Source organism: Lepidochelys kempii, chromosome 14, assembly GCF_965140285.1.
Source record: "Lepidochelys kempii isolate rLepKem1 chromosome 14, rLepKem1.hap1, whole genome shotgun sequence".
NCBI lineage: Eukaryota > Metazoa > Chordata > Testudines > Cheloniidae > Lepidochelys > Lepidochelys kempii.
This window is the reverse complement of record NC_136393.1, coordinates 29,638,186-29,662,738: the sequence shown is the minus strand read 5'-3', so window position 1 is coordinate 29,662,738 and position 24,553 is coordinate 29,638,186. Positions and strand designations below refer to the sequence as shown.

Sequence of the window (24,553 nt, the reverse complement as noted above, 5' to 3'; positions counted from 1 at the left end):
GCCTCCAGGCTCCATTGTGACCCCGGGATTAATCTACTGCTGCTCCCCAGCGGGGTGTGTGCGGGGAGAGCCTTTCCTAGCGCCCCTCGGGGCCCAGCCGGCGGACTTTCTGCGGGGGCTGGAACCAGCCCCTGGGCAGCCCCGGGCTCTGCCGACACCAGCCCCTGAGCCGGAGCCTGCAGGTGAGGGGAGAGACCCGGGGAAAGGGCCGGGGCCGGGGGGGAAAGTGACTCTGCACCAACGGCCCCCCCTCGCCCCAGCTCTGCTCCCGGCGGGGGTCTGCGAGTCCCAGAGCTGCTGCCCTCCTTGACTGCGCCCCTCCACCCAGGCTCTGCCCCCCTGAGCGCCTGCAGGAGCCGAGCCTGCGCCGGGAGAGCGGCCGCCCCGGGAACAGAGAAGTAAGAGTTGCACTTGCACCAAAATTTCAAATTGACCACCCGCCCCCAATAAACAAAACCAGGGTATTTGGAGGGGGGCGGGAGGGGCTGTGAGAAGGGGAGCACCTGGGTGGGGAGCTCTGAGGTTGAGGGAAAGGTGGGCAGTAATATTGTTATTAACAATAACCTTAGAAAAATGTTAATAGTCAGTGTTGTGGGAATGTGCCAGTGTAAAGCTGCGTGCAGGGTGTTTGTAGCCCTGTCAGTCCCAGGATATTGGAGAGACAAGGTGGGTGAGCTAATATCTTTTATTTGGTGAATAGAAGTTGGTCCAATAAAAGATACTCCTTCACCCACCTTGTCTCTAACCTGTAAACCTCATTGGTTAGAATCATTGCAGACATATCTCCTTAAATTCTATGATATGGCATTGGCATGAGGAATTTCTGAGACCAGTGCAAAAGAGTAACAATACTCATTTCAAAAGAATCCTTTACTTTTTTTGTTCTTAAAAAAAAAAAGTGTCAGCACGAAGGATGTCACTGAAATGTATCAGAACAAAAATATTTAGCAGAGAGGAAAAGGCTGTGAAAGGGGGCTGCCACTTATGAGGTACAAAAAAATCAGCCCATCAAGGATGATCCTGAGTCCTTAAACTTGGACATCTGAGAGTGTGTATTGAGCACCGTCACAGATTTCCCGGAAAGCTACTTCAAAAACGGATGATCCTGGGAAAACCTTGCTATGAAAATAGAACATTCAATTAGAAATTTAAAATTTTCAGGAGATAAATGATCATTGATGTGGCTAATGAAGTATGAAAGCCTGTGCCTCAGTGTTAGCAGGATGGGAGAATTAGTTATAGAATTTTGGTTTATTTTTTTAGGTAAAAATGGGTGAGGTCATTTCAATATAATTGGAAGTGCAAAATGGTATTAACTGTTAAAGCAATGTATAAATATTTTAGACATGCATTCTTTGGGAGAGGTCACAGCCAATCAGTGGTTGCAGTTTCCGCTTGCAAACAAATTCCTCTACCCAGAGGGAAAAAAAAAAAGTAAACAAGTCCTTAACTTTATGGAGCGTGAGTGTTCTCATTGGTATCAATGTGTGTCTAGGCGGTAGTCAAATACATGCACCCATTTTTACCGACTTTGATGATTTTATCATGAGTGTGGCAATAGTTGTTGTTTTTTATTCTGAAAACAAAGCTTCTGGAATCAAGAGACTGCTTTTGAATCACAGAATAATAATAAGAGATTCTATCCGTCATGGTTGTGGAGGGAAAGAGAGCTTGAAAATATGAAGCTAGTGCCCCCTAAAGGCTCAGCATCAAAAAGATAAATAAAAAGAATCCCAAATGTAGTTTTTAAAAATCATAACTCTTCTGGGTTAAATTTGAATTCTTGAGGTTGTCAATATTATATGTGTGTGTTTTAGCAAAAATTGCCTTTGAGAGGGATTTCATACAAGACAGTGGTACTCCTTTTGACCTGAGCAGGTGGTCAAAGTTCAGGGACTGAGGGCTGCTCCAGTTGGGAGGAGAACTTGACAGTGGACTCTGGGACCTTTATAGCTGTCTTATTTATTTACAGTGTCCTGTTTCCTTGAACCCAGGAGAGATAAAAAAAACTAATGAACAAAACCCCCAAACCAACCAAAACAGGAGATTGCTTCCTCTGCTCACAGCACTCAGTTCTGCCAGCCAGCTTATTCAGGCTGGTTTACATTTAACCTAAATGCAGGGAGGCTAAGTAGTTTAAAACCTTTACTCATCATATAACTTTTGAGAGGCTTCCATGACCCCTTTTTGCTTTATATCCCACCCCAGACTCCTATTTGGACATGCACACGTTTGACCTGGTGGCCATTTTGAAAAAAAAAATGGGTGCATCAGGACGAAATGTATAAATAGTGTGTGGGGGATTTTTTGTTTATTTACATTTAAAGCTGCTGTTAAGGTCATTTCAATAGTCCAGTAGCATCAATAAGTGTTAAGTCATTTTAAAATAATTTATGAAATAAAGCAGATTATCTCTGAGAGTGAGTTTGCTACGTGGAAAGGTGGCTGTAGAAAAACAGAGCAGGATAATATTCAGAAATAAGGGGGGGAAGAGAAAGACCAAGAGAATATAAAGTGGATTATCAAAAATGTGAGAGAGAGTTAGTTACATGGAAAGGGGAAAAAAGGCAGAAGGAGAGAGCAAAATAAAGTGGACAAAAAGAGAGAGTTGTAAAACAGCAAGAAAGGAAAATGTCGCTCTCTGACCAAATGGCAGGGAGAGAAAATGAAGACTATTATTACGAAGTGTGTGAGAGAGTGTTTAAAAAATCAAGAAAGAGAAAAGCACCTCACCCCAAGGGCAGTCACTAATCAAATGCCAGTAATTCCAGAACAGCAGCCTCAGACAAGCCATGGCTCGAGGCTGAGCAAATTAGAAGATATTCTTTAGACAAGTCATAGAATATTAAAATGAATGCATTCCCTGAACCAATTGTAATGTGCCACATTAATGGTGGGGCATGGCTATTCTCCATTGCACTGTTTAAGTCACTTTTGTTGAGCCAGTCAGGAATGGCCTCCTGAGGACTGAACATTTGGAAAACCCCAAGCAACGATTGTTTGACTGGTGTGTGTATAAAAAACCTACTTTTTTGCAAGGGAATTTAAACTGGGAACCTGTATGTTCCAATCATGGCCTTTTACAAGATGCCTTCAGATGCCAAGAAGCTTGAATTGCCTCTGGGGGCACCTGCATGTGTTCAGAAGAGACAGCCTGCCTAACCTTATTTCCCTGAAGAGGCATCACTGATACTGAACCCCACGTTCTATCCAGAAATCGAACTAAAGAACCAGGGAGACTCCATGGGGCCATCGCCTGTTGTAAATGAGGCAAAAGATGTAAAAGTACTTCAAGATAGAATGCAGAGGCATTTCTTGCTGGCTATGATGCAGGCAGAGTTAAGGTCCAAGGTGAGATGGCCTGTATTATTTTATAACAAATTGCTGCAAAATTATAAGAGGCTTAATGTGTTTATGCTTTTTGTAGGAAGGGGAGGAAGAAGAACCTGTATACATGGACTTGGCAGCCATGGTATCGTTGGATGATAGTGAGGCCGAGAGTCAGGCAGTAACTGATGATTACTGGTTAAATGGCAATATCATCATGGTAAAACAACTGGAAGTTTTTTCACAGCTTTTGAAAAAAAAATTACAGTTGTACTTTTAAAATGTGCTTATTGTTGTTTTTGACAGATAACTAAGCCAGAGTCATACAGGATTACATCCAGGGTACGTAGCGAGTTGCCATCAGAAGCAGAGCAGTCTGAGCCAGAATTGCAAGATGAGGTAAGACCCCTTATGGCATTTTACAAGAAATTCATGCAAAATTATAAGGGTTTAAATACATGTATATGTTTGTTCGTAGTAACCGGGATCATAGATGAGATGGAGAGACAGACAATGCCCAACAGCATGGCCATTAGGAATAATGACATTTCAGAAACAGAAGAGGGGATGATCTAGGTAGTACAATTTTTGCCTTTTTAATTTGTAAATTACTACAACAAAATTAAAAACCTATTATTTTCTCTGCTTTTGACAGATATCTTCAGCAGATTAGTTGGATAAAGAGAGCCAGCCTTCTGGAAGAATAAATCTGATATGCACATTCTGCTTTTGCAAAAAGGAAACTTACCAAAAAAAGCCGATACAAAGTAAGGGGGCTGACTGACTGAGTTGTAAAGAAGGTGTTATGACTGATATTGTTAGGGTTGTTGTAGACAAAGCCAATTACCACCACTTAAGGGTCAGCTCTTTGATAATTGTGAAGCCTGTGTGATAGATGAACCCACTCGCACAGCCATAATTGTATCCTTTGAGGGTGCACAGAAATGTTTCACCAGGTCAGATGCATTTCTTCTAAATTGAATATGGCATGGCTCTTAAATAGAATTATGGCCACAGGCTGAAAACTGAAGGAGCTTAACTTGACCACACAAACTGTAACTGCCATTGTTAAAATGATAAGGGAGATAGAAACTTCAGCAGATTGTCACTGGTGGCAGGCATTGGAAATAAGGTGCCAGTGAAAACTGGCCTGATGATATGTCAAAGGGTTGTTAAGAAAGGCTTATAAAACTTCTTACATGACAGAACTTCTCCCTAAGGGGTCAAAAAGAATACAACTGAATATTGATGAAGATGTACAAATTTGTTCTTTCAGAAACAAGAACACAACGGATGTTTATAGGTGCTACAAAACTAATCTTAAATAGAAAGATGTTACCAGCTGTGCATAGTTGCTTCACTTGACTGTATGTAACTCTGCTTTTAAGAATCTAATGGTAAAATATGATGCCTTGCTCTGTATTTTTTTGTTAATGTTTTCTTACATATACTTAAGTCATGGAGTCAGAAATGATGGGCTTGGTAAAGAGGCAAGGTGCGTGAGGTAATGTCTGTTATTGGGCCAACTTCTGTTGGTGAGAGAGACAAGCTTTTGAGATACACAGCTATTCCTCAGATCTGGAACACATACTCAGAATGTCACAGACTTGTAAAAGAAAATGTATTACTCTCCTAGGGAGGTTGGGAGTTTAGGAGGTATGATTTTCCCCCCCCCCACACACATTCCCTTATTTCAGGCTGCTAACAAATGTGGTAAAACTCTGAGCAGAAAGCAGATTGCATCTTGGCTTGTAGACCAAGATACTCACATGCAGCACAAGCCAGCAAGAATCAAGTTTAAAAGAAATAAAATGGTTGTCTGATGTGGATGCACAATGCCAGGCTCATTTGATCATTGTGATTCCCAAATTGAACCTCAATGATAGTCATAAAGAAATGTTAACAGTGATAGATATTTTGTCTAAATAAAACTGGGTTGTAGCCTTAAATAGTGATGAAGGTGTTTTAAAGCTCTTTTCAGCCAAGGTTGGGTGCCTCAGAAATTTAAGAACTCTTTTCCTCATCTACTTTTAACAAAACTTTAAAGACTTTGTTAAAATAACAAGGTGTATGTGATATTTTTACCAATAAGAAAGTCAAGGTGAGGGTTTAAATGGAGAAGTTTAAAATCAAAGACGTGGAGGTATTTTAATGCCTATAGCACCTTTTCATACATCGATGTGTCCTGCAGGCCTTCAACTACTGTTACAACAGAAGTTATCAGAACTGATTGACATTACTCATACTAACTCATTCAGCCTGTCAGAAATGGTCTATGGGAATAGCTTTATAATAAAGGTGCCACACTCTCTTTTTCAGAAAAGAGATCCCATAAGGTTTCTAAATTAAAAGGAGCTTTTGAAAAGGGATATCCGCAAACCTTTACCAATTAAAATATTTGTGTCTGGTATTTCATCATAAGGGCAGCAAACTGTGTACACGTTAAAAGATTACAGAGAAGAGGAAGTTGTAGGCTCTGTTTGCCCTGAAGAATTACAAAAAGTAAACATTAGCCGGGCCTGTGTTTACAAAATAGAAAAGATTCTATCAAAAAAAGACGGGGGAGAGAAAAAGTATTTTCTGGTGAAATGGAAAGCTGGCCTGGAAAATTTAACAATTGGGTCAAAATGTCTCAAGTTCAAGACCTGTGATAAGGAGGAAACTGACTGAAGGTGGGTTTTATGTCATCTTACCTAGAAATGCATCTGTGGGGACCTTTCCTCAAAATACTACTTCCAGCTTTATACTTTAAATGTGATTTAATAGGCAATAGGTTTAAAACAAACAAAAGAAAGTACTTCATGCAATGCAGAGTCACCTGTGGAACTCATTGCCAGAGGATATTGTGAAGGCCAAGACTATAACCGCGTTCAAAAAAGAACTAGATAAGTTCATGGAGGATAGGTCCATTAATGACTGTTAGCCAGGAATGGGCGACAGGGGATGGATCACTTGATGATTGCCTGTTCTGTTCATTCCGTCTGGGGCACCTGGCACTGGCCACTCTCTGAAGACAGGATGCTGGGCTAGATGGACCATTGGTCTGATTGACCCAGTATGCTGTTCTTCTGGTAATTGGGATATTGGTTTATCAAAAATCCATTATGGTCACTTATGGGCCATAATTTCTTTTGCTTTACCATTTGTGATAGTCTGATAGTACCAGCCTTTTTTATATTGCTATTATTAAAACACCCAGCATTTATTAGAGAACATGAACAAAACTATTAACAGCGATCCCAAGAAACCAGAACTCAGTGACATTGATGAGGCCGTGACCAGAAGGACTTGGTTAAAAACAAATGAAGAAAAGTATTTTTTCCATACCTGGGATGGGGAGAGGGGGATTGGTGATAGGACTGGGAGTATTCTTGCATTATAGTCCCTCACCATGCTGACATTAGAGTGGTGGGGGGGGTTAATTCTTCATACATGTACATGGATACAGTGTAACAGCGGTTAGTGGGGGACTACTCTCTTCCGTCGCTGTGCTGTGTTGCTAGCCATGACAGCACCAACAAATTTATCACTATCACGGGTGACAAATCCTATTAAGTTTCCATGAGTAAGCAGCACATGAGAACCATCCCTACTGAAGTAAAGACAGAATGGACTAAACACGTTTCATTTTGTTTTGGGAAGGTGATTATTAAACTGCATGTACACCCCAGGAAAGTTGAAGGATGTTGACTACACAAAATTAGGGGGAATCCCTCTCTGTATAGGAACTATTACAAGGCTCAGGTTGGTTATGCCTTGCTGGGTTATCCTGGATTACCTGCTATGTATGAGGATGGTTTAGGAAGGATGTTTTACAGTCTTTTTAGAAAAACAGTAACAATTTTGAGAAAGAAATCAAAATCAGTAATCAGTAAGCCCTACATGAAAATAGCTGTTAAAATTACAACAATGATGTAGTAAATCGAGTATCTAGTGCTGTTATGAATGAAGTGAGCATGCACGTAAAACAAGAATGTTCTGGTCTTGCAGTGATAAGGAGAAAAAGAGTGGCATCAGGCCTTCCATTTACAGAGTCTCCCTGCCCTTTAAAAAAGAAAATAAAAGCTGTTAAAAGATGCTGCAGCCATAAGCCTAAAAGACTCCCTAAGAAGAGGAAGCTGAGCATCACCCATGGTAACAGGGATGTATTTTAAAACACAAAATGGCTTTCATTCATAGCAATTCTGAAGAATTGTCCCAAATCAGAACTGAATCTGTTTCAATTAGCCCTGCTCAAACCAGCGTTGAGAATAGCTTTTATGCCAAGGTGCCACCTTTGGCTGCCTTAACTGTGAATCCCCCTCTAGAATTTTTTAATTTTATTTTGAGGCCTGGGACTCATTACCTAGACCTCACAGCACATTGCTGTACCTGTGCCACAAGGTTCTGAAAGAACATGGGGCAGACGCTAACAAAGATGCCAGTGTCATCCTAACAAATTACCCCATCACCACCCTTAACCAGCTGGATGTCACTTTAGGTGTCTGTCTTATCAGCCAGAGCAACAATTGTTACTATTACAGAATCTTGATAGAATTTATTCTGAACTACAGCAATCATACCCTAGCATATCCTAGTTTCCACAGATAGGTTTCAGAGAGACACAGCAGGGGCCCACAATAGCACCGTTTTGGACAGTGTGGGTAACAGGTTTTATACTCAGGGCCGACCTAACAGCCATCAGCAGAAAGCTGGATTTGCTGGGACCTTTACACAGTGATTTGTTTTTTCAAAAAAAATTGCTGCTGAAGGACGTAGACTTGAAAATTAAACTTACATGTAGCAAAGAAACTTTTCCCCTGATGAGTGGGAATGCCACTCAGAATTATAAAGTGCACAATATTTCAGCGTCCTGTTTTGTGAAACAGGTGAAAGTTACTCAGAGGTTTGTTTGGGCCAGGCAGAGGCTGTAACAACCACCAATGCTAAGTACCCTGTGCACTGGGTGGGCATAGAATCATAGAATATCAGGGTTGGAAGGGACCCCAGAAGGTCATCTAGTCCAACCCCCTGCTCGAAGCAGGACCAATTCCCAGTTAAATCATCCCAGCCAGGGCTTTGTCAAGCCTGACCTTAAAAACCTCTAAGGAAGGAGATTCTACCACCTCCCTAGGTAACACATTCCAGTGTTTCACCACCCTCTTAGTGAAAAAGTTTTTCCTAATATCCAATCTAAACCTCCCCCACTGCAACTTGAGACCATTACTCCTCGTTCTGTCATCTGCTACCATTGTGAACAGTCTAGAGCCATCCTCTTTGGAACCCCCTTTCAGGTAGTTGAAAGCAGCTATCAAATCCCCCCTCATTCTTCTCTTCTGCAGGCTAAACAATCCCAGCTCCCTCAGCCTCTCCTCATAAGTCATGTGTTCCAGTCCCCTAATCATTTTTGTTGCCCTTCGCTGGACTCTCTCCAATTTATCCACATCCTTCTTGAAGTGTGGGGCCCAAAACTGGACACAGTACTCCAGATGAGGCCTCACCAATGTCGAATAGAGGGGAACGATCACGTCCCTCAATCTGCTCGCTATGCCCCTACTTATACATCCCAAAATGCCATTGGCCTTCTTGGCAACAAGGGCACACTGCTGACTCATATCCAGCTTCTCGTCCACTGTCACCCCTAGGTCCTTTTCCGCAGAACTGCTGCCTAGCCATTCGGTCCCTAGTCTGTAGCTGTGCATTGGGTTCTTCCGTCCTAAGTGCAGGACCCTGTACTTATCCTTATTGAACCTCATCAGATTTCTTTTGGCCCAATCCTCCAATTTGTCTAGGTCCTTCTGTATCCTATCCCTCCCCTCCAGCGTATCTACCACTCCTCCCAGTTTAGTATCATCCGCAAATTTGCTGAGAGTGCAATCCACACCATCCTCCAGATCATTGATGAAGGTGTTCAGCATTCTGACTGCAGTCATGTCAGTAACCAGGAAAACCTCTTTCGGGGGCAGTTACCAGTTCGTTATTGGCTTTATAGATCATGATGCCTTCAGTAGTAATTACTTTAACAGTGCTTTCAACTTTAAACATTATGACATTAATTTTGTGGCCTTATATGTGGATGGTGAGCAGGTGCAAGTTAAACCTCTACAAACTGATTCTGAGAAATGGAAATGCATGAGGGACAGTGTTTTCCCTGGGAATTGAAATTAGGGGTGTGTGTTCAAATTTACAGGGGGTGGGGGAAGGGTCAGGACCGATGAGGAGTGAGACCATGAGGGTGAAGGTGGGCTGTATGGCACCATAGTAAAAACTGAAAAATGTTTCATGACCATTTTATGAGATTTAACTCATATTTTAAAATCATCACACAAATTAAAGTTGGCTACTCAAGCCTTCTATGAAGCACTAAGTCTACATCCTTCTTGGTTTTTTGTTATTATTTTGCACAACTCTGTTAATGAACTTCTTGAATGCAATGCATTCATCTTTGGTAGCTTCTCGTGTGTCCGGTACTTCCATTCCTTCCATTGATATGCTCATTAGTTCATTCACATGATCAGGCAGAAGGCGACTTCTTTCAAAACACAAAATTCTATTCAATGATTAAAAAAAACGCTCAACGGTAGCTGATGTGACTGAGAGTAGCAAGAGATAAATTCCTACTTCTTTCAGCCCAGGAAACATAGCATAAAGACCAGGTCGAGCCACTAGTGATGATAAAAAAGAAGTTGAAGTCAAATCTTTTTTCATTCATCGTATGATATTCCAGTCTGTGTTCAAATTCTCTATTCTGTCCTGAGCACATGGCAGCCTCATTGCTGGTAGTGCCTCACTCCACTCAACTGTCTGTGTTTTATAAGACAGGGATCTGTGAAAGCTACGTAGAGGTTGAGTAGAATCTAGAAGTCACTGTTGTAGATGTTTAAGAATCAAGTCTGTGTACTTTTTCAGTTGTCTTAACAAACACTTCTTGTCCTCTTCACTTAAGGATTCAATATAAATGCCTTCATTAGTCAACTTCTGGGCTGAAGTATTTGCTTCTTCCAGTACTTTTTCAAAGGATAGCTTTCTGATTGATCCAAATGTAGTTTCTGAACAAGCTTTGCTAGACAAAGGTCTACTACTGTTGTAGCAGATGCCTGGATGGCATTGTTTAATGACTCAAGTGGTTTCCAACAGTAGACTTAGAAGAGAGAGAATGGCAATAGTCTTCTCTGAACGTAGTAGCAAAAGTAATCCATCAGCCTCACTACTTAGATCCATCCCATCTTGGTAGATACTGTCCAAAGCCAGTAATAATGGCTGGAATAATTTTAAGACAACAGCCAAGTATCGCTCATGAGAAAGCCAGAGGTTTTTCCCAGGTTGGACTAATTTAAACTTCAGTCCCAGTGTCTCTTCTATATTTTCCAAGATATTCAGTCTTTTTGGACTCTTGCTGAAAAAAGAATATAATGAAGACATTAAATGTATAGCTTTTTTAATGTCTTTTGAAGAGTCTGCAGCTCGTACTAGCGCTAGTGGGAGTAGATGGCCTCTGCAGTGTCTAGGAGAGACTAGAGTTACACTTTTCTCTGAGCAAATGTGTCCACCATATCTTCCAGAGACGTTTGCAGCTCCATCAAATGCACAAGCAGCCATCTGTTTGGAGTCCAACTGACAAGCATTTAACTCTTCTAAGATGTGGGTTGTCACAGATGAAGCCAATCTGTCTTCTATAACTTGAACATCTAGAAATGCATCTCCTGGCCTGCCACTGACATCAAGATAACGTACACAATGACTTAATACTTGATGCCCATTTGCATCGGTGCATTCATCAGCCATGTATGCAAATTTTTTGAATGTGGTGAGAGAGTTCTTCACTTCTTTAACTGTTGAGTCTTTCACTGTTGCACCACATGTGTCTAGCCAGTCAGTTGAGTTTCTTGCAGAAAGATAGTGAGCATTTGCTGGTCTTGTTCAGAACCAGTGTTCAACTTCAGGATGAACAAGTGACAATGCACTTAACATTGGCCTCCAGTTTGTAATGTGCGGTATCTCTTGCCTAAATAGAAAGTATGATGCCACAGCCATGTTTGTTCACATGAACTCTGTTGTGTCTCCAGCATTCTTAACAGCCTCATTAACACTCACTGGTGTTGTCCTTGGTCAGTGGAGACTCAGAGGTCAGAGGTGCTTTCACATGAGTTCACCTCCCAGGTGGGGAGCAAGAAGGCACCTTGCTCGTTCCTCCAGCTGCTCACTGTTTGCTCTGGCCACTGTTTTTCATTGCGCCACCGTTCACTCCATCGCTCTGTTGCCAATGGCCCTGCGCTGTCATCTTCTGCTGCCACCTGCCACTGTGACCGCTGCGACTTGGTCTCTTGAGGTTCCACCCAGCTCTCAGTGATTTCAGCTGAGCTCTCAGTGGGGGAACCTCGCTGCTAGTGCAGATTAGGCCTGCCACAGAAACACTGTTCCACAGCAGGTCTAAGCATTTAGACCTGATTCTCAGTGATTTCAGCTGTAGTGGTCACTTAACACAACAAAAGACTATCTATGGAGCATAATCAGCTCTGTCTTTAAACAGTGGAGAGGGGCAGGTTTAATAGTACTTGTGACTCAGGCAGACCATCAAGCAAAACACCTGTCCCCACCCTCTCTCTCGATGTCCTCAGTCATCATAGAATCATAGAATATCAGGGTTGGAAGGGACCTCAGGAGGTCATCTAGTCCAACCCCCTGCTCAAAGCAGGACCAATCCCCAGAGGCTAAGTACAGTTCTACTGCCCTTTACTCATACAATAAGAATAAGAACATTTCTTTACCCCTGCATTCAAGTGATTTGTAACCCAACCGCAGCCAAAATCTATCACTTGGGCAACACAGCTCTGTTTGCTGGATACCGAGGTAGATTAGGTGTGAATGTAAATACAGTCTGGTCCTGAAGCCTTTCCCCCCAGCTCATCACTAGCTGTCAGGGAGAGCTCATTTAGTCTTTGCTTACAAATCATAATTTGAAATTATTAGGTTGGCCAACATCACCGAGATGAATGCACTGACATGGTCATAAAAGCAACAGCTGTATAAGGAAGCTAGTCTATGTTCATACTTTTCAAATCCATTATACTTTTTCAGATACACGTATTTTATCATACACTTTGTATGCTTTTAAAGTGTGTATTAATGTTTCAATTTCCATTCAAATTTCCAAACAATCACTAAATTGGCAACACTTGCATGTAATTAGTTCACAAAACTGACCCGTGGGGGGGGGGGGGGAATTTGGGCGGGGGGGTAAATAGCCCTATGGGGGAGGTATAGGGAAATCCCTGATGAGGGAGTACTTGGATCTCATGCAGGCAACTGAGAAAGATGTAAAAAACTGAGCACACTTGATCGATTGTGGTGAATTTGCTCAGGCCTACATGCTATATGCCTGTAACCTGACCCCAGACCAGGAATGCACTGATCATTATTCTCTGATTGAATTTGACAGGTTTCAGAGTAACAGCCGTGTTAGTCTGTATTCGCAAAAAGAAAAGGAGTACTTGTGGCACCTTAGAGACTAACCAATTTATTTGAGCATGAGCTTTCGTGAGCTACAGCTCACTTCATCGGATGCATCCGATAAAATAATAAATAAATAATAATAAATAATAATTATTTATTATAATAAATTGGTTAGTCTCTAAGGTGCCACAAGTACTCCTTTTCTTTTTGATTGAATTTGGAAACCTGAGAGCAGCTTTGTTTTGTAGAGAGCACTGCCCTCTACAGTCAGTATGATAGTGTATGGGGTTTCTGATAAACCTTCTGATAAACCTTCTCAAGTTTAACACAGAAGGAACATCCTATCTGACTCTACTGGATTTTGAACACTGTGCAGTTAACACATATTTTATCATAGGATGCTTCTTTTTAGATATTTTCCCCGTGACCTGCTCCTAAAGGGATCTATGTCTGGAAGACCCTTGGGGCTTATTGTTAATACCTATACCCACAACTTACCCAGGGAACACTGTCTGGCCCCTCTACTACCCAAACATGGACCAGGCAAGTTTTTTGATTCCCCCAGATTTCCCCCAGTCAGTAACTTCCCTGTGTGGCAGCTCCTGGGATTGGCCAGCTGCAAGCTGTGGCCCTGGGGAGAGGCAGCAGCAAAACAGCTGAGAGCTGAAAGGAGAGTCCATGCTTTTGCTGCTGCCTCTCTCCAAGGGGCTAAAGCAGCAGCTGCTCCCTGCACCTCCCAGCCTGGGAGCTTCAGGGAGGGACCACTAAGAGTAAGGGTGGGGGGTTGTGCCTGGGGAGGCATGACTCAAGCTGTTGGGGGTGGGGTGGCAAACCTGTAAATGGTGCCCTTCCCACTATTAGTAGATACCAGTCGTCTATGCCTGTGGCTGTCATAGTATATATAATTTTAAAGAAATGTGGTAAAAGCTTACCTTCCGATCACAGTTTAAAATTGTACCCTGGTGATGTGCCAGACCATGACCACATGGTGGTGCGGGTTGTAAAAGGGGAAAATCAGGCATGTCCCAATTTTTTTAACATGTCTTTCTGGTCACCTTGAATTCACGTAATCTCTAGTCTCTGGGGTTAGTCTTGGTGGGAGGGGGCTGGGTCCATGGTATAATAAAGTGATGATATTCAGGCACCAGAGTAAGTGGACTGATTTCAGTAGCTCTGGGCACTCAGACCTGAACCTCAGTGTTGCAGGCTCAGCATTTTTGAAACTCTGGCCACTTTTCGAGAAAAGTGAATATGGATTTAAAATGCTATTGTTTGAATAAAGCTATTAAAAACATTTCCCCAGACTCACAGAGTCCAGAACATCTGCCTGCGGGGAAAGAACATGTGGGGAACAGGAGCGTGAAACGGACAAAATCCCCTTCCAAAACATCCCCAGTCACCCTTCTAACCCGGACAGGCTGCAGAATAACATCCACATTTTGCTTCAGGTTGTCTCATTCCCTTGAGAGACGGGGAAAGGAAATGGCTGGAGTGGAGTTGGTAACCTTTGAGGATGTGGCTGTGTATTTCACAAAGGAAGAGTGGGCTTTGCTGGACCTGGGTGAGAGAGCCCTGTACAGGGACGTCATGCAGGAGAATTATGAGACTGTGACCTCGCTGGGTAAGGATTCCTGTCTTCTTGGGTAAGAGAAGCTGTTGGGCAAGTGTCTCTGAAGCATCTGGGTTTACTTCTGTGCAGGGCTCTTCATTGGTCTCCCAGATTACAGGGGAATCAGCCCCTATAGTACCCAAATCCTGTGTGTGAGTGACTGTCCCCTCCACATCCCCTCTCATAGGACAGGAGTTTCAGGGCCATAATGATGCTGCTCTTCCCTTAACCAATGTTTTCAAGACAAAGTCACACTCTACTGACCGTTCCCAAGGCTAGTCACATCCTCTGGGGCCTCTGACCCATCTGCCATCTCAGAGATGGCCAAGTTTCTCATGACTCAGCTCTGCCTAAATCCCCAGTGGCCACATTTTCAAACACCCTTCACCTTCATCTTGCCCATGTTCTGCCTCAGCCAGCTGTGTTGGTGGGAGGCTTCAGATGTTCCTGACTCTTCTACCAATCATGAAGGGCATGGATGAGTGTCAGAGTGCTGCTGTTCATGCCTCATGGGCTACCACTCGTGCCAATGTGCTGAATCCCTGGAAGGAGGATGGTGTCTCTTGCTGGCCGTGGTTGGTCTCTGTGAAGTGCTGGTTTCTCAGAGTGAGAGGGGCTGCGTTGTGGGGCTGAATGAGGGTTTGTGAAGTGCTTTATGGTCTGGAAGTGTTCTGTGGTGTATGTCAGCAAAGTAGAAAAAGTGAGGAGAGCTGCTCTTGTGTTTCAGACACTACACTGGGACCTGGATTAAGTTCCAGGCTCTGCTATAGCCTCCCTGTCTGAGCTCTTGTAAATCACTCAGACTGTGGCTTTCTAAGGGACCCAGGGAGTTACACATCCAACCCTGTTGACTTGGGGGCCTGGGCTCTTTTAACAGTCCTAGGTTTATTCTCTCTGGTCTTCAGTTCCCCCTGTGTAAAATGGAGATAATAATCCACTGTCTATCTTTTCATTTTAGACTTTGGGACAGCGACTGTGTCTTACTATGTGAATGTCTGGTGCCTAGGAAGGGTGTCCCAGTGGTTGGGTTCTGGAATCAAAGAAAGGAGATCTGTCTTCTCCACCACAGTCCCACATTACGCTCTCATAAGCAAACTATGGAAATGTGGTCTAGATGGAATTGCTATAAAGCAGGTGCACAACTAGTTCAAAAACTTTACTCAAATAATAGTTGCCTACAGATTGCTGTTAAATGAGGAAGACATACTTTGTGGGGGTTCACAGTGATCTGTCCTGGGTCCAGTACTAGTCAATGTTTTCATTAATGACCTGATGGAGTCAAGTGGCGAGTATGCTAATAAAATTTGTGGAAGACACCAAGCTGGGAGGGGTTGCAAGGACAGGATTAGAAACCAAAACAGTCTTGACAAATTGCAGAAATTACCTGAAATGAGCAAGATTAAATTTAGTAAAGACAAGTGAAAAGTACTAATACACAATGAGAAATAACTGGCTAGGGAGTAGTACTGAGAAAATAATCTTGGCATGATAGTGAATCACAAATTGAATGTGAATCAACAATGTGATGCAGTTGAAAAAAAAGGCTAATGCCATTCTGGGGTGTATTAACAGGACTCTTGCATGTAAAACACTGGAGGTAATTGTCCCACTCAACTCAGCACTGATGACACTAGAGTACTGTGTTAACTAGTTTTGGGCACCACAATTTAAGAAAGATGTGGACAAATTGGAGTAAATCCAGAGCAGAGCATTGAAAATGATAAAAGGTTTAGAGAACATGACTTGTGAAGTCAGGTTTAAAAAAAATGGATGTGTCTAGTGTTGGAAAAAAGAAGACTGAGGGAGGACCTGATAACAATCTTCAAATATGATAAGAGTTGTTGTAATGAGGATGAGGATCCATTGTTCTCCATGTCCACTGAAGGTAGGATAAGAAATAATAGGCTTAATCTGCAGCAAGGGAGATTTAGGTCAGATATCAGGAAAACACTTTCCAACTATACGGATAGTTAAGCACTGGAACAGGTTAGTTAAGCACTGGAACAGCTTACTAATGGAGGCTAATGGAATCCCCATCATTGTAGGGTTTTAAGATAAGGTTGGACAAACACCTGTCAGGGATGGTCTAGGTATACTTGGTCCTGCCATAAGTTCAGAGGACTGGACTTAATTACTTCTCAAGTTTCCTTCCATCCCTACATTTCTATGATTCTGCAGTTTCAGGCCAGGTGGGAGAGAATGGCTACTCCACCTCCGGAGCTGGTTTCTCTGGGTCTGTGGTGTATGGAACAGGTTGAGGGGATGAGATCCAGCACCAGTCCTTTGATGTCTGCCAGATGGGCAGCTATGGGAGCAGAGCAGGTCTCATGGGTGATGGGGAAGGGCTGAGTGACCAACATGTGGATCTGCCCTAGTCCTAGTCTATCATGACTCATGAGAGGAGGTTCTTTGCTCTCTGCACTGCACTGGGGGCAGCTGTCTATTGATCTTCTTTCCAGGCCATGGGTGGTGTTTCCTCTGTTTATTTCTGAAGAACTTGCATTGGGGAAGCACCTAGAAGCCGCAGTCAGTGATCAGAGCCTTTCTGAGCCAGGTGGTACATGGACACATAGTGGAAGACAGCCCCTACCTCAAAAAGTTCACAGTCTATGTAACATCTTCCAATTGTGGCTTGCTTTGTGAAGGGATATGAGTTATGTGTGTGTGGCGGGGGGTGGGGGTGGGAATTGGCAGTGATTAAGCCTTTAGTTGTATCCCAGATACCTTCAGAGTGTAGCAACTCTCCTCAGGTCCCCATGGGAATAAGGCAGGGCCATTCCTTAGGTAGAATGGATAAACTGTTGCTGCAGAGCAGTGTGGCATGGGATCTTTTATGATTTATAGCCCAGTCCCTATAGGGTGGGAGGAGAGAGGAAGGAGCCTATCTCGGTGGGCTATTCAGATCCTCAGTTTGGAAGGAATAACAGTTTCATTTTAATAAACACGATCAGCACTTGTTTCCTTGCTCCCCAAGCAAAACCTGACATGATCTCCCGGCTGGAACGAGGGGAGGAGCCATGGGTCCCTGATCTCCAGGGCTACAAGGAAGGGGAGAGCCTGAGGAATGTCCACACAGGTGAGGATTCAGCTAAACTGACTAAGAGACCAATTATTGTATCCTCCTGCCAGGCATCACATCTGAATTTTCATCAAGCCTGTCTGACCCTTCAGCCCCTACCTTCCTCTATATTCAGAGGATGTGGAGGAAGAATGCGTCCCCTCCTCTCTCTCCTCTGGGGAGGGGTTTGGGAGGCTGTGACATTTTGGGGTTCAACCCAGACCATTAAGGAGTTATCTCACTGCCTGTCCTACAACTATGATGCCTTAAATGCTCTGCTACTGTGGCTCATAGCCCAAACACCAACAGCCAACAGACAATCCTGTAGGTCACAGCCTGGCTTCCGCTGTCCAGTTATTGTTTGCAAAGTGAAACCAACACCCCTGCAGTTCTGAATTCCCTGAAAACTGTCTCCTTGCAGTGCCCAGACTGCTCCTGGAATGCTCACAGAAGTTAAGTTTGTTGCTCCTTTAAAGAGGCAATATACTGCAGCTCATTAATTTCACTGGTGTTTGACAAACCCTCCTATCTCAATCCAAGCACTGAGCTGGTTTAGATAAAAAGTAAAAAAGTTTATTTGATTAAAGAGTTAGGATTGAAGTTAGTTCAAGTACAAGGGATAAAGATAGAAATTGTTACAAACAAACAAACTTAAAAATGTGCTTTCTAAGACTAAAGTTTAACTTCAGCAGTTTACAATTTTTATCTAAGCAGGTTTCTCACCTATATTCAGTTCCCAGAGACTTCAACCTCCTTTGTTGAAGGATCCACTTTTCCCAGATATATAAGAGCACTGGCCTTCGTATCTGCACAGGAATGGATAACTATGGGATTATATACCTTTTCTTTTTATAGTCCAGTAAACCTACAAAATTCCTTGAAAATTAAGCCCAGACAAAGTTCCTTTCCCTGCTGGGTCTGGATGCCATGCTGTCTTCTCTCCATCCCCAGCTGGTGATTTTTACAATGCAAATTATCTTCCTGCAACTTCCAATTCAAACGAATAGCTCATTGTATTTGGCCATAACTGGTTTGAAGTGTTGGCCTCTTTGTGTGGAGAAAACCTGCTCGTCAACTCCCTCTACATGCTCAGATTAAACATATTTTAGTCATATATTTCCAGTGCACATCTAGCATGTCCTTCGTGGTACATACATCACACAAGAATATTAATGATCAGCGAGTTGTTAATTTTCCAGTGCCATATTACATGACACCTTTTAGATACAGATTACAGTAGCTCCTCGCTTAACATTGTACTTATAGTCCTGAAAAATGTGACTTTAAGCAAAACGATGTTAAGTGAATTCAATTTCCCCATAAGAATTAATGTAAATAGGGGGGGCTAGGTTCCAGGGAAATGTTTTTTGCCAGACAAAAGACATTTTGTATATATTTACAGTATAAATTTAAACAAACAATTTAATACTGTACACAGCAATGATGACTGTAAAGCTTGGTTGAGATGGTCGAGTCAGAGGGTGGAAGAGGGTGGGATATTTCCCAGGGCAGGGCCGTCCTTAGGCATACACAGCATACGCGGTTGCGTAGGGCACCCAAAAATTTGGGGCACCCATGGGTCTTAGTGTACACCCTCCCGCCTCTTTCTATCCCTGTTCTGACCCTTCCTGCAGGCACCCACCACAGCTGGCTGCAGCATGAGTCTTCCTCCAGAAGGGATCTGTTAACTTAAAAGTGAAAAAGCCTTCCAGCCTGCCAGACCTATTAGCACAACACTGAAACTGTTCAGTGAAACTGTTCATTGAAACTGTTCAAAAAGCCATTCAAGTGGTAATTAAGCCATTTAATAGGCATTTGCCAACCCCCAGGTATATACTGTCAGTTTCTGAATTTACTGACAAAAACAGTTGTGCATTACTGCAATATTTACTCAGAATATATTAGTCTACAGAACCTTAGTTAAAAATTTGCTTTACAAATATTTCATTAGTGTGTTGCTGAAGATTGTAAAATCACATCTCTAAAAAATCCTTGCATAGATTTTTAGATGCACAATCTGAGTATTCATCTTTAGCCATAAATGCTTGGATCTTCAGACACATAGTTTTTTAAATAAATCCTTCAAAAGAGCACCCTTATCTAAAATATACATTTTAATTTTAATTACTATAGTGCAAAAAACTTGCTTCCAAAGTCTTCCTGTCCTTTCTGTCCATCGCTTTCTCCCTTCATGCCCCCGTTGAAGAGAGCCCTTAAAGGGACAACACCCTTTTCCTTCCAGATAGCTGGACAAACAAGTTTCCCTTTCTTTACTTCTGACTATTTGATGAACTAGTTTTAAGAGACCCTCCAGCAAAATAAGTACCTTAGTAAGATATAAAATGCTTTGTTATGCCTAAAATCTTTGGAAACATATTTTTTAAAGTTGGTGAAATTTCATAAACATGTCTATGGTTATGGAGATCACACAAAATAAATTAGTGTTCCCTTTTTCTAAAAGCAATGAACATTGTTATGAACACTCTAAACCCCTGTGACTGATTAATTTAAAATAATGTCTTTGTTTCAGTGAGTTAAATATGTAGTGATCTGGAATAATTATGAAGGCTTAAGACTACATTTAAAATATAAAATCAGCTTAGAAATAGTGATTAAGAAAATGTGAAACAGAGAAGAGCTGCATCATGTATTCCATAATATTTAATGTTGCATTCAGCAGGACAGCTGACTTGCCTTTATTACAAAGTTTTTGCAAATAAATCTCTGACAGACTTCAGGGTATATCAAAAAACCTGTGACTGACATTTTTTATTCTCAAATTTAGTGCTTTTAGTTAGGTACCTTCTGCATGTCGAGTCTTCACCATCTGGCTTGCAGTGGAAAACGTGTTCCATTTTCTTTAGAAAGAAATTGCAAAAGAGTGTTTTTTTCAAATGTCATTTGCTTCATTTGGGTTCAGGGATTTGTCTGGAAGGGGGTGAGCAGGGAAGGGGAGGGAAGAGAGGAGGGAGATAGTGGGGAGAGGGTGGTGCCTGGATGGAGTGGGGGCATGGCCTGGGGTGGAGTAGGGCTGGAGTATGGGCGGGGCCACAGGCAGAAGAGGTGGGCTGGGAAGCTAGCCTCCCCAAGCGGCAGCTTCACCCACTGCCCATGACAGCAGGTAAGAGCGGGTCAGCTCCTGCACGCCCAACACATGCTGCAGTCTCCTTAGGAAGGGACCGTATTCACAGAACTGAATGCACCAGCGCCGTGCATTCTGCGTGAGGGAGAGGGTACGGGGGTCTCTGCGGGGAACTGTGGCTCTCTGCTGCCATGAGGTGGGCTGGGCGGCTCCGTATCCTTTGCTGACTCGTCCCTACCCCCCCACTCCGGGCTACGAGCCCGGGCTGCCATCGGGCATAGGGGCACCAGTTTAATAAGACTGCACAGGGCCCCATAAATCCTAAGGACGGACCTGTCCCAGGGAATGCCTTGCTGCTAAATGATGAACTAGCACTCGGCTGAGCCCTCAAGGGTTAACACGTTGTTAATGTAGCCTCACACTCTACAAGGCAGCACAAATGGAGGGAGGAGACACAATAGACACGTAGCAGTGGCTGCAAACATTCCCTGTGGAAACTGAAGGTGATTATGAACCCACACTGTCCCACTGGAGCACACCACTCCCTCCACTTTCCAAAGTGCCGGGGGGTGCATGTGTGTGTGAGACAGAGACACACACCATGTGTGTGTATGTGTGTGTGTGAGAGAGAGAGCAAGAGAGAAATGTGTATTGCCCCTTTAAGTACGCTGACTCCACTCTAAGTACACTGCCTTTTTAAGTAGATCAGCAAGTTGAGACAGAAGTTGCCAGCAAGCTCCCTCCATCCTGAGCCCTGTCTCCTGCCCCTCCCCCCCCGCTCTGTGGAGATGAGGTACAGGAGCGGGGGGAGGGGGACACCCTGACATCAGCACCCCTCTTCCCCCCCACCCCCTGCACAGCAAGCAGGAGGCTCCTGGGAGCAGCTCCAAGGCAGAGGGCAGAAGCAGCACACCGCAGTGGGGGCAGGGACACCTGAACTGCCTGGCAATTGATAGCCTGCTGGGTGGCTGCAGCATAGGGAACTTAGGGGAGCTGATAGGGGCGCTGTCTGCTCACCCTGGTTCCAAGCCCCCCCCAGCTCGCTCCAACGGGCTGCTCTTCCTGCAAGCAGTGGACAAAGCTGGCAGCTGCCAAACAACGTTATACGGAAGCATCACACAACTTTAAATGAGCATGTTCCCAAATAGATCAGTGATGTAACAATGAAATAACATTAACCAGGATAACGTTAAGTGATAACAATAGTGAGTTGTTGTCCACTGAGATGGCCAGGCCAGCTGAAACTCACTGCTACAGGAAGCCCCTAGCCTTCTGGCATTGAGTTGCTCTTAGGATCACAGGGAGTTAGTAGGATTCAGCTGCTGATATTTTAATCTCCCTAGCAATTATTTGGTTTTGATCCCCTTTCCTGTTCCCCTTACTGTCGTTCCCTTCCCCCCAGCACTGAGACTGCTTCCTGTCTGGATTCTCTCTCTATTTCAGAAGGTGATGGCATGATGAGTGAGAATGAGGAAGAGAATCCTCAGCAAGAAGGTCCTGAGCAAGTGGATCTACATGGGATGGTATCCGGAAGAGCTGAAAAGGACGTTTCCCAGAGTCCTGAGGAGCCAGACTTCTGTGAGAGCCAGCACAGGCCAGAGAGGCAGCAAGAAAACCACTCAGGGGAGAGATGGGCTAAATCCAGTCACAGAAGCAGATGGGTCAAGAAAATCAAAGAAACTGTTGAACAGAGAAACCCCACTATAGAGAGACCCTACACTTGTGGTGATTGTGGGAAAAGCTTCCCTTGGAAATCAGTCCTTATTATTCACCAGAGAATCCACACAGGAGAGAGACCTTATAAGTGTCTGCACTGTGGGAAAAGCTTCAGACAGAGTTCAGCCCTTATTACACATCATACAATTCACACAGGAGAGAAGCCCTATAATTGCCCTGACTGTGGGAAAAGCTTCAACTGCAGTTCAACCCTTATTCAACATCACAGAATCCACACGGGAGAGAAACCCTACAAATGCAGTGAGTGCGGGAAAAGATTCAGTGTGAGCTCTCACCTTCTGTCACATCAGAGAACCCACACAGGAGAGAGACCCTTTGAATGCTCCAAGTGCAGGAGGAGTTTCAGTCAAAGTTCACAGCTTCTATCACATCAAAGAACCCACACGGGAGAGAGACCCTATGAGTGCCCTGTGTGTGGGAAAAACTTCAGTAGGAGCTCAACTCTTATTACTCACCAGAGAATCCACACAGGAGAGAAACCCTACAAATGCAATGAGTGTGGGAAAAGCTTCAGTGTGAGCTCACACCTGCTATCACATCAGAGAACCCACACAGGAGAGAGACCTTACGAATGCCTCCAGTGCGGGAAAAGCTTCAGTCAGAGCTCACACCTTATTAGACATCAGAGAATCCACACAGGAGAGAAACCCTATAATTGCCCCAGCTGCGGGAAACGCTTCAGTCACAACTCATCCCTTATTAAACATCAGAGAATCCACACAGGAAAGTAATGATATAACTACCCCAACTGTGGGAAAAGCTTCAGAATGCAGATTTCACTAATCACCAGAGAATCAACATAGGGGGAGACACTGCAAATGCAGTGAGTGTGGGAAAAGCTTCAGTCAAAGCTCACAACATCTATCCCATCAGAGAACCCATACAAAAGAGAGACCCTATGAATGCCCTGAGTGCAGGAAAAGCTTCAGAGAGGTCAAACCTTATTATTCACCAAAGAATCTCATGGAGAAGAAACTCTTTCAATGTCCCAAGTGTAGGAAAAGTTTCAGAATGACTCAGCCCCTACTACACAACAGAGAATCCACAGTGGAGAGAGACCCTACAAGTGTATGGACGGTGGGAAAAGCTTCAGTCAGAGCTCAGCGCTTATTACACATCATGCAATCCACACAGGAGAGAAGCCCTATATCTTCTCTGACTGAAGGAAAATCTTCAGTTGAAGCTCAACTCTTAGTCAACAGTAGAGAATCTACATGGGAGAGAAACCCTACAAATGCAGGGAGTGTGGGAAAAGCTGAGCTCACATCTTCTAGCACATCAGAGAACCCACAGGCAAGAGAGAACCTATAAGTGGCCCGACTGTGGGAAATGCTCCTGGCAGAGCCTAAACCTCATAAGAAATTCCACACAGGACACACATCATAGAAATGCCCTGGTTAGGGATGACCTTTGCCAATTCCCATGAATTTCAGAGGATCAGGCTAGGCTGGAGTAGCCATGTAGTGAGGATATGCAATGTGTAGTTATTAAAACAGAAAATGAAATCACTTTGTTGGGACAGAGATGTACAGAGCAAGAGGCTAGGATGGGATTAGATTGTAACTTCTTCAGAAGCTCTGAACACTGATCATGCTCCATTCAGTTGTTATAAATGTAGAACAATCTTTATGTTATATGTTATGACTTCTCATTTATTCTTGATAGTGTTTTAGGCCCAAATCCAACATGGGATTTATGCATTGTGACACTCAGATAATTACAATGCCTAACTTTTAGGTTGTTCACAGGAACAACCCTGGGATCCACAAAGCCCAAGTTAGATATCCAGGCTCCCTATACAATGAAGGGGAAGAGAATGCATCTTAGAATGTGATTCACAAAAGCCTTTGCACTAGGTGGGGAGCTGCCTAAGCTAATCGGTAGGAGATGCCAATGAGAAGGGTATGTCCTAAGCCCCGCCCATTTCATGGAGATAGGCACCTATCTCTGCTTCTGATTCATGAAGTGGAGAAGTTAGACACTCCTCTGCTGATGGCATCCAAGCCAATAGGTATGTTCAGAGGCTGCCTACCTCCACACAAAACAGCTGGTGTGGGAAAGGAGGATCTCACTCATAACGTTTAGCCCCGTCATTACGGCACTTGCCCAGGATGTGGGAGACCTCCCCCATTTCAAGTCCCCCCTCCATCTAATGAAACAAAGGTATCTGAGCAGGTATCTGTCACCTCTCGTGAGTGCCCTGGCCACGAACTATGGGATATTCTGATAGATCCCTCAGTATCTCCTTATGAAACAATTCCACTTTATATAAATACTAAAAGAGTCCTTTGGCTAGAGAGAGAGAGTT

The 24,553-nt window shown here is 43.5% G+C and overlaps 2 protein-coding genes across 7 annotated transcripts; both read left to right on the top strand.

The window, feature by feature from the left end:
* LOC140898226 (uncharacterized) lies at window positions 1-23,165 on the top strand. Of its 6 annotated transcripts, none has more exons than XM_078848816.1 (4): window positions 1-182; window positions 14,208-14,380; window positions 17,343-17,444; window positions 21,952-23,165. In XM_078848816.1, exons 2-4 carry the CDS (start codon window positions 14,242-14,244, stop codon window positions 22,974-22,976), a joined length of 1,266 nt encoding a protein of 421 aa, XP_078704942.1. In that variant the 5' UTR covers window positions 1-182; window positions 14,208-14,241; the 3' UTR covers window positions 22,977-23,165. The 6 variants fall into 6 exon arrangements, with proteins under 6 accessions (XP_078704942.1, XP_078704941.1, XP_073167855.1 ...); XM_078848815.1 differs by having other exon boundaries at window positions 1-398; XM_073311754.2 differs by lacking the exon at window positions 1-182 and adding an exon at window positions 4,013-4,094.
* Window positions 823-5,276, top strand: LOC144929423 (uncharacterized). The gene is made up of 4 exons (XM_078848841.1): window positions 823-3,351; window positions 3,428-3,547; window positions 3,634-3,726; window positions 3,806-5,276. Exons 1-4 carry the CDS (start codon window positions 3,244-3,246, stop codon window positions 3,806-3,808), a joined length of 324 nt encoding a protein of 107 aa, XP_078704967.1. The 5' UTR covers window positions 823-3,243; the 3' UTR covers window positions 3,809-5,276.
* Window positions 23,166-24,553: the final 1,388 nt, after the last annotated feature.

What these genes read in the sequence shown, in the direction of transcription:
- LOC144929423 (XM_078848841.1), top strand. Translation starts at nt 3,244, where the DNA reads ATGGGGCCATCGCCTGTTGTAAATGAGGCAAAAGATGTAAAAGTACTT. An exon ending in AGGCAGAGTTAAGGTCCAAG is followed by an intron (nt 3,352 to 3,427) that starts GTGAGATGGCCT and finishes TGCTTTTTGTAG; the next exon opens with GAAGGGGAGGAAGAAGAACC. An exon ending in TAAATGGCAATATCATCATG is followed by an intron (nt 3,548 to 3,633) that starts GTAAAACAACTG and finishes TGTTTTTGACAG; the next exon opens with ATAACTAAGCCAGAGTCATA.
- LOC140898226 (XM_073311754.2), top strand. Translation starts at nt 4,042, where the DNA reads ATGCACATTCTGCTTTTGCAAAAAGGAAACTTACCAAAAAAAGCCGAT. An exon ending in TGAGACTGTGACCTCGCTGG is followed by an intron (nt 14,381 to 17,342) that starts GTAAGGATTCCT and finishes TTGCTCCCCAAG; the next exon opens with CAAAACCTGACATGATCTCC. An exon ending in CCTGAGGAATGTCCACACAG is followed by an intron (nt 17,445 to 21,951) that starts GTGAGGATTCAG and finishes TCTCTATTTCAG; the next exon opens with AAGGTGATGGCATGATGAGT.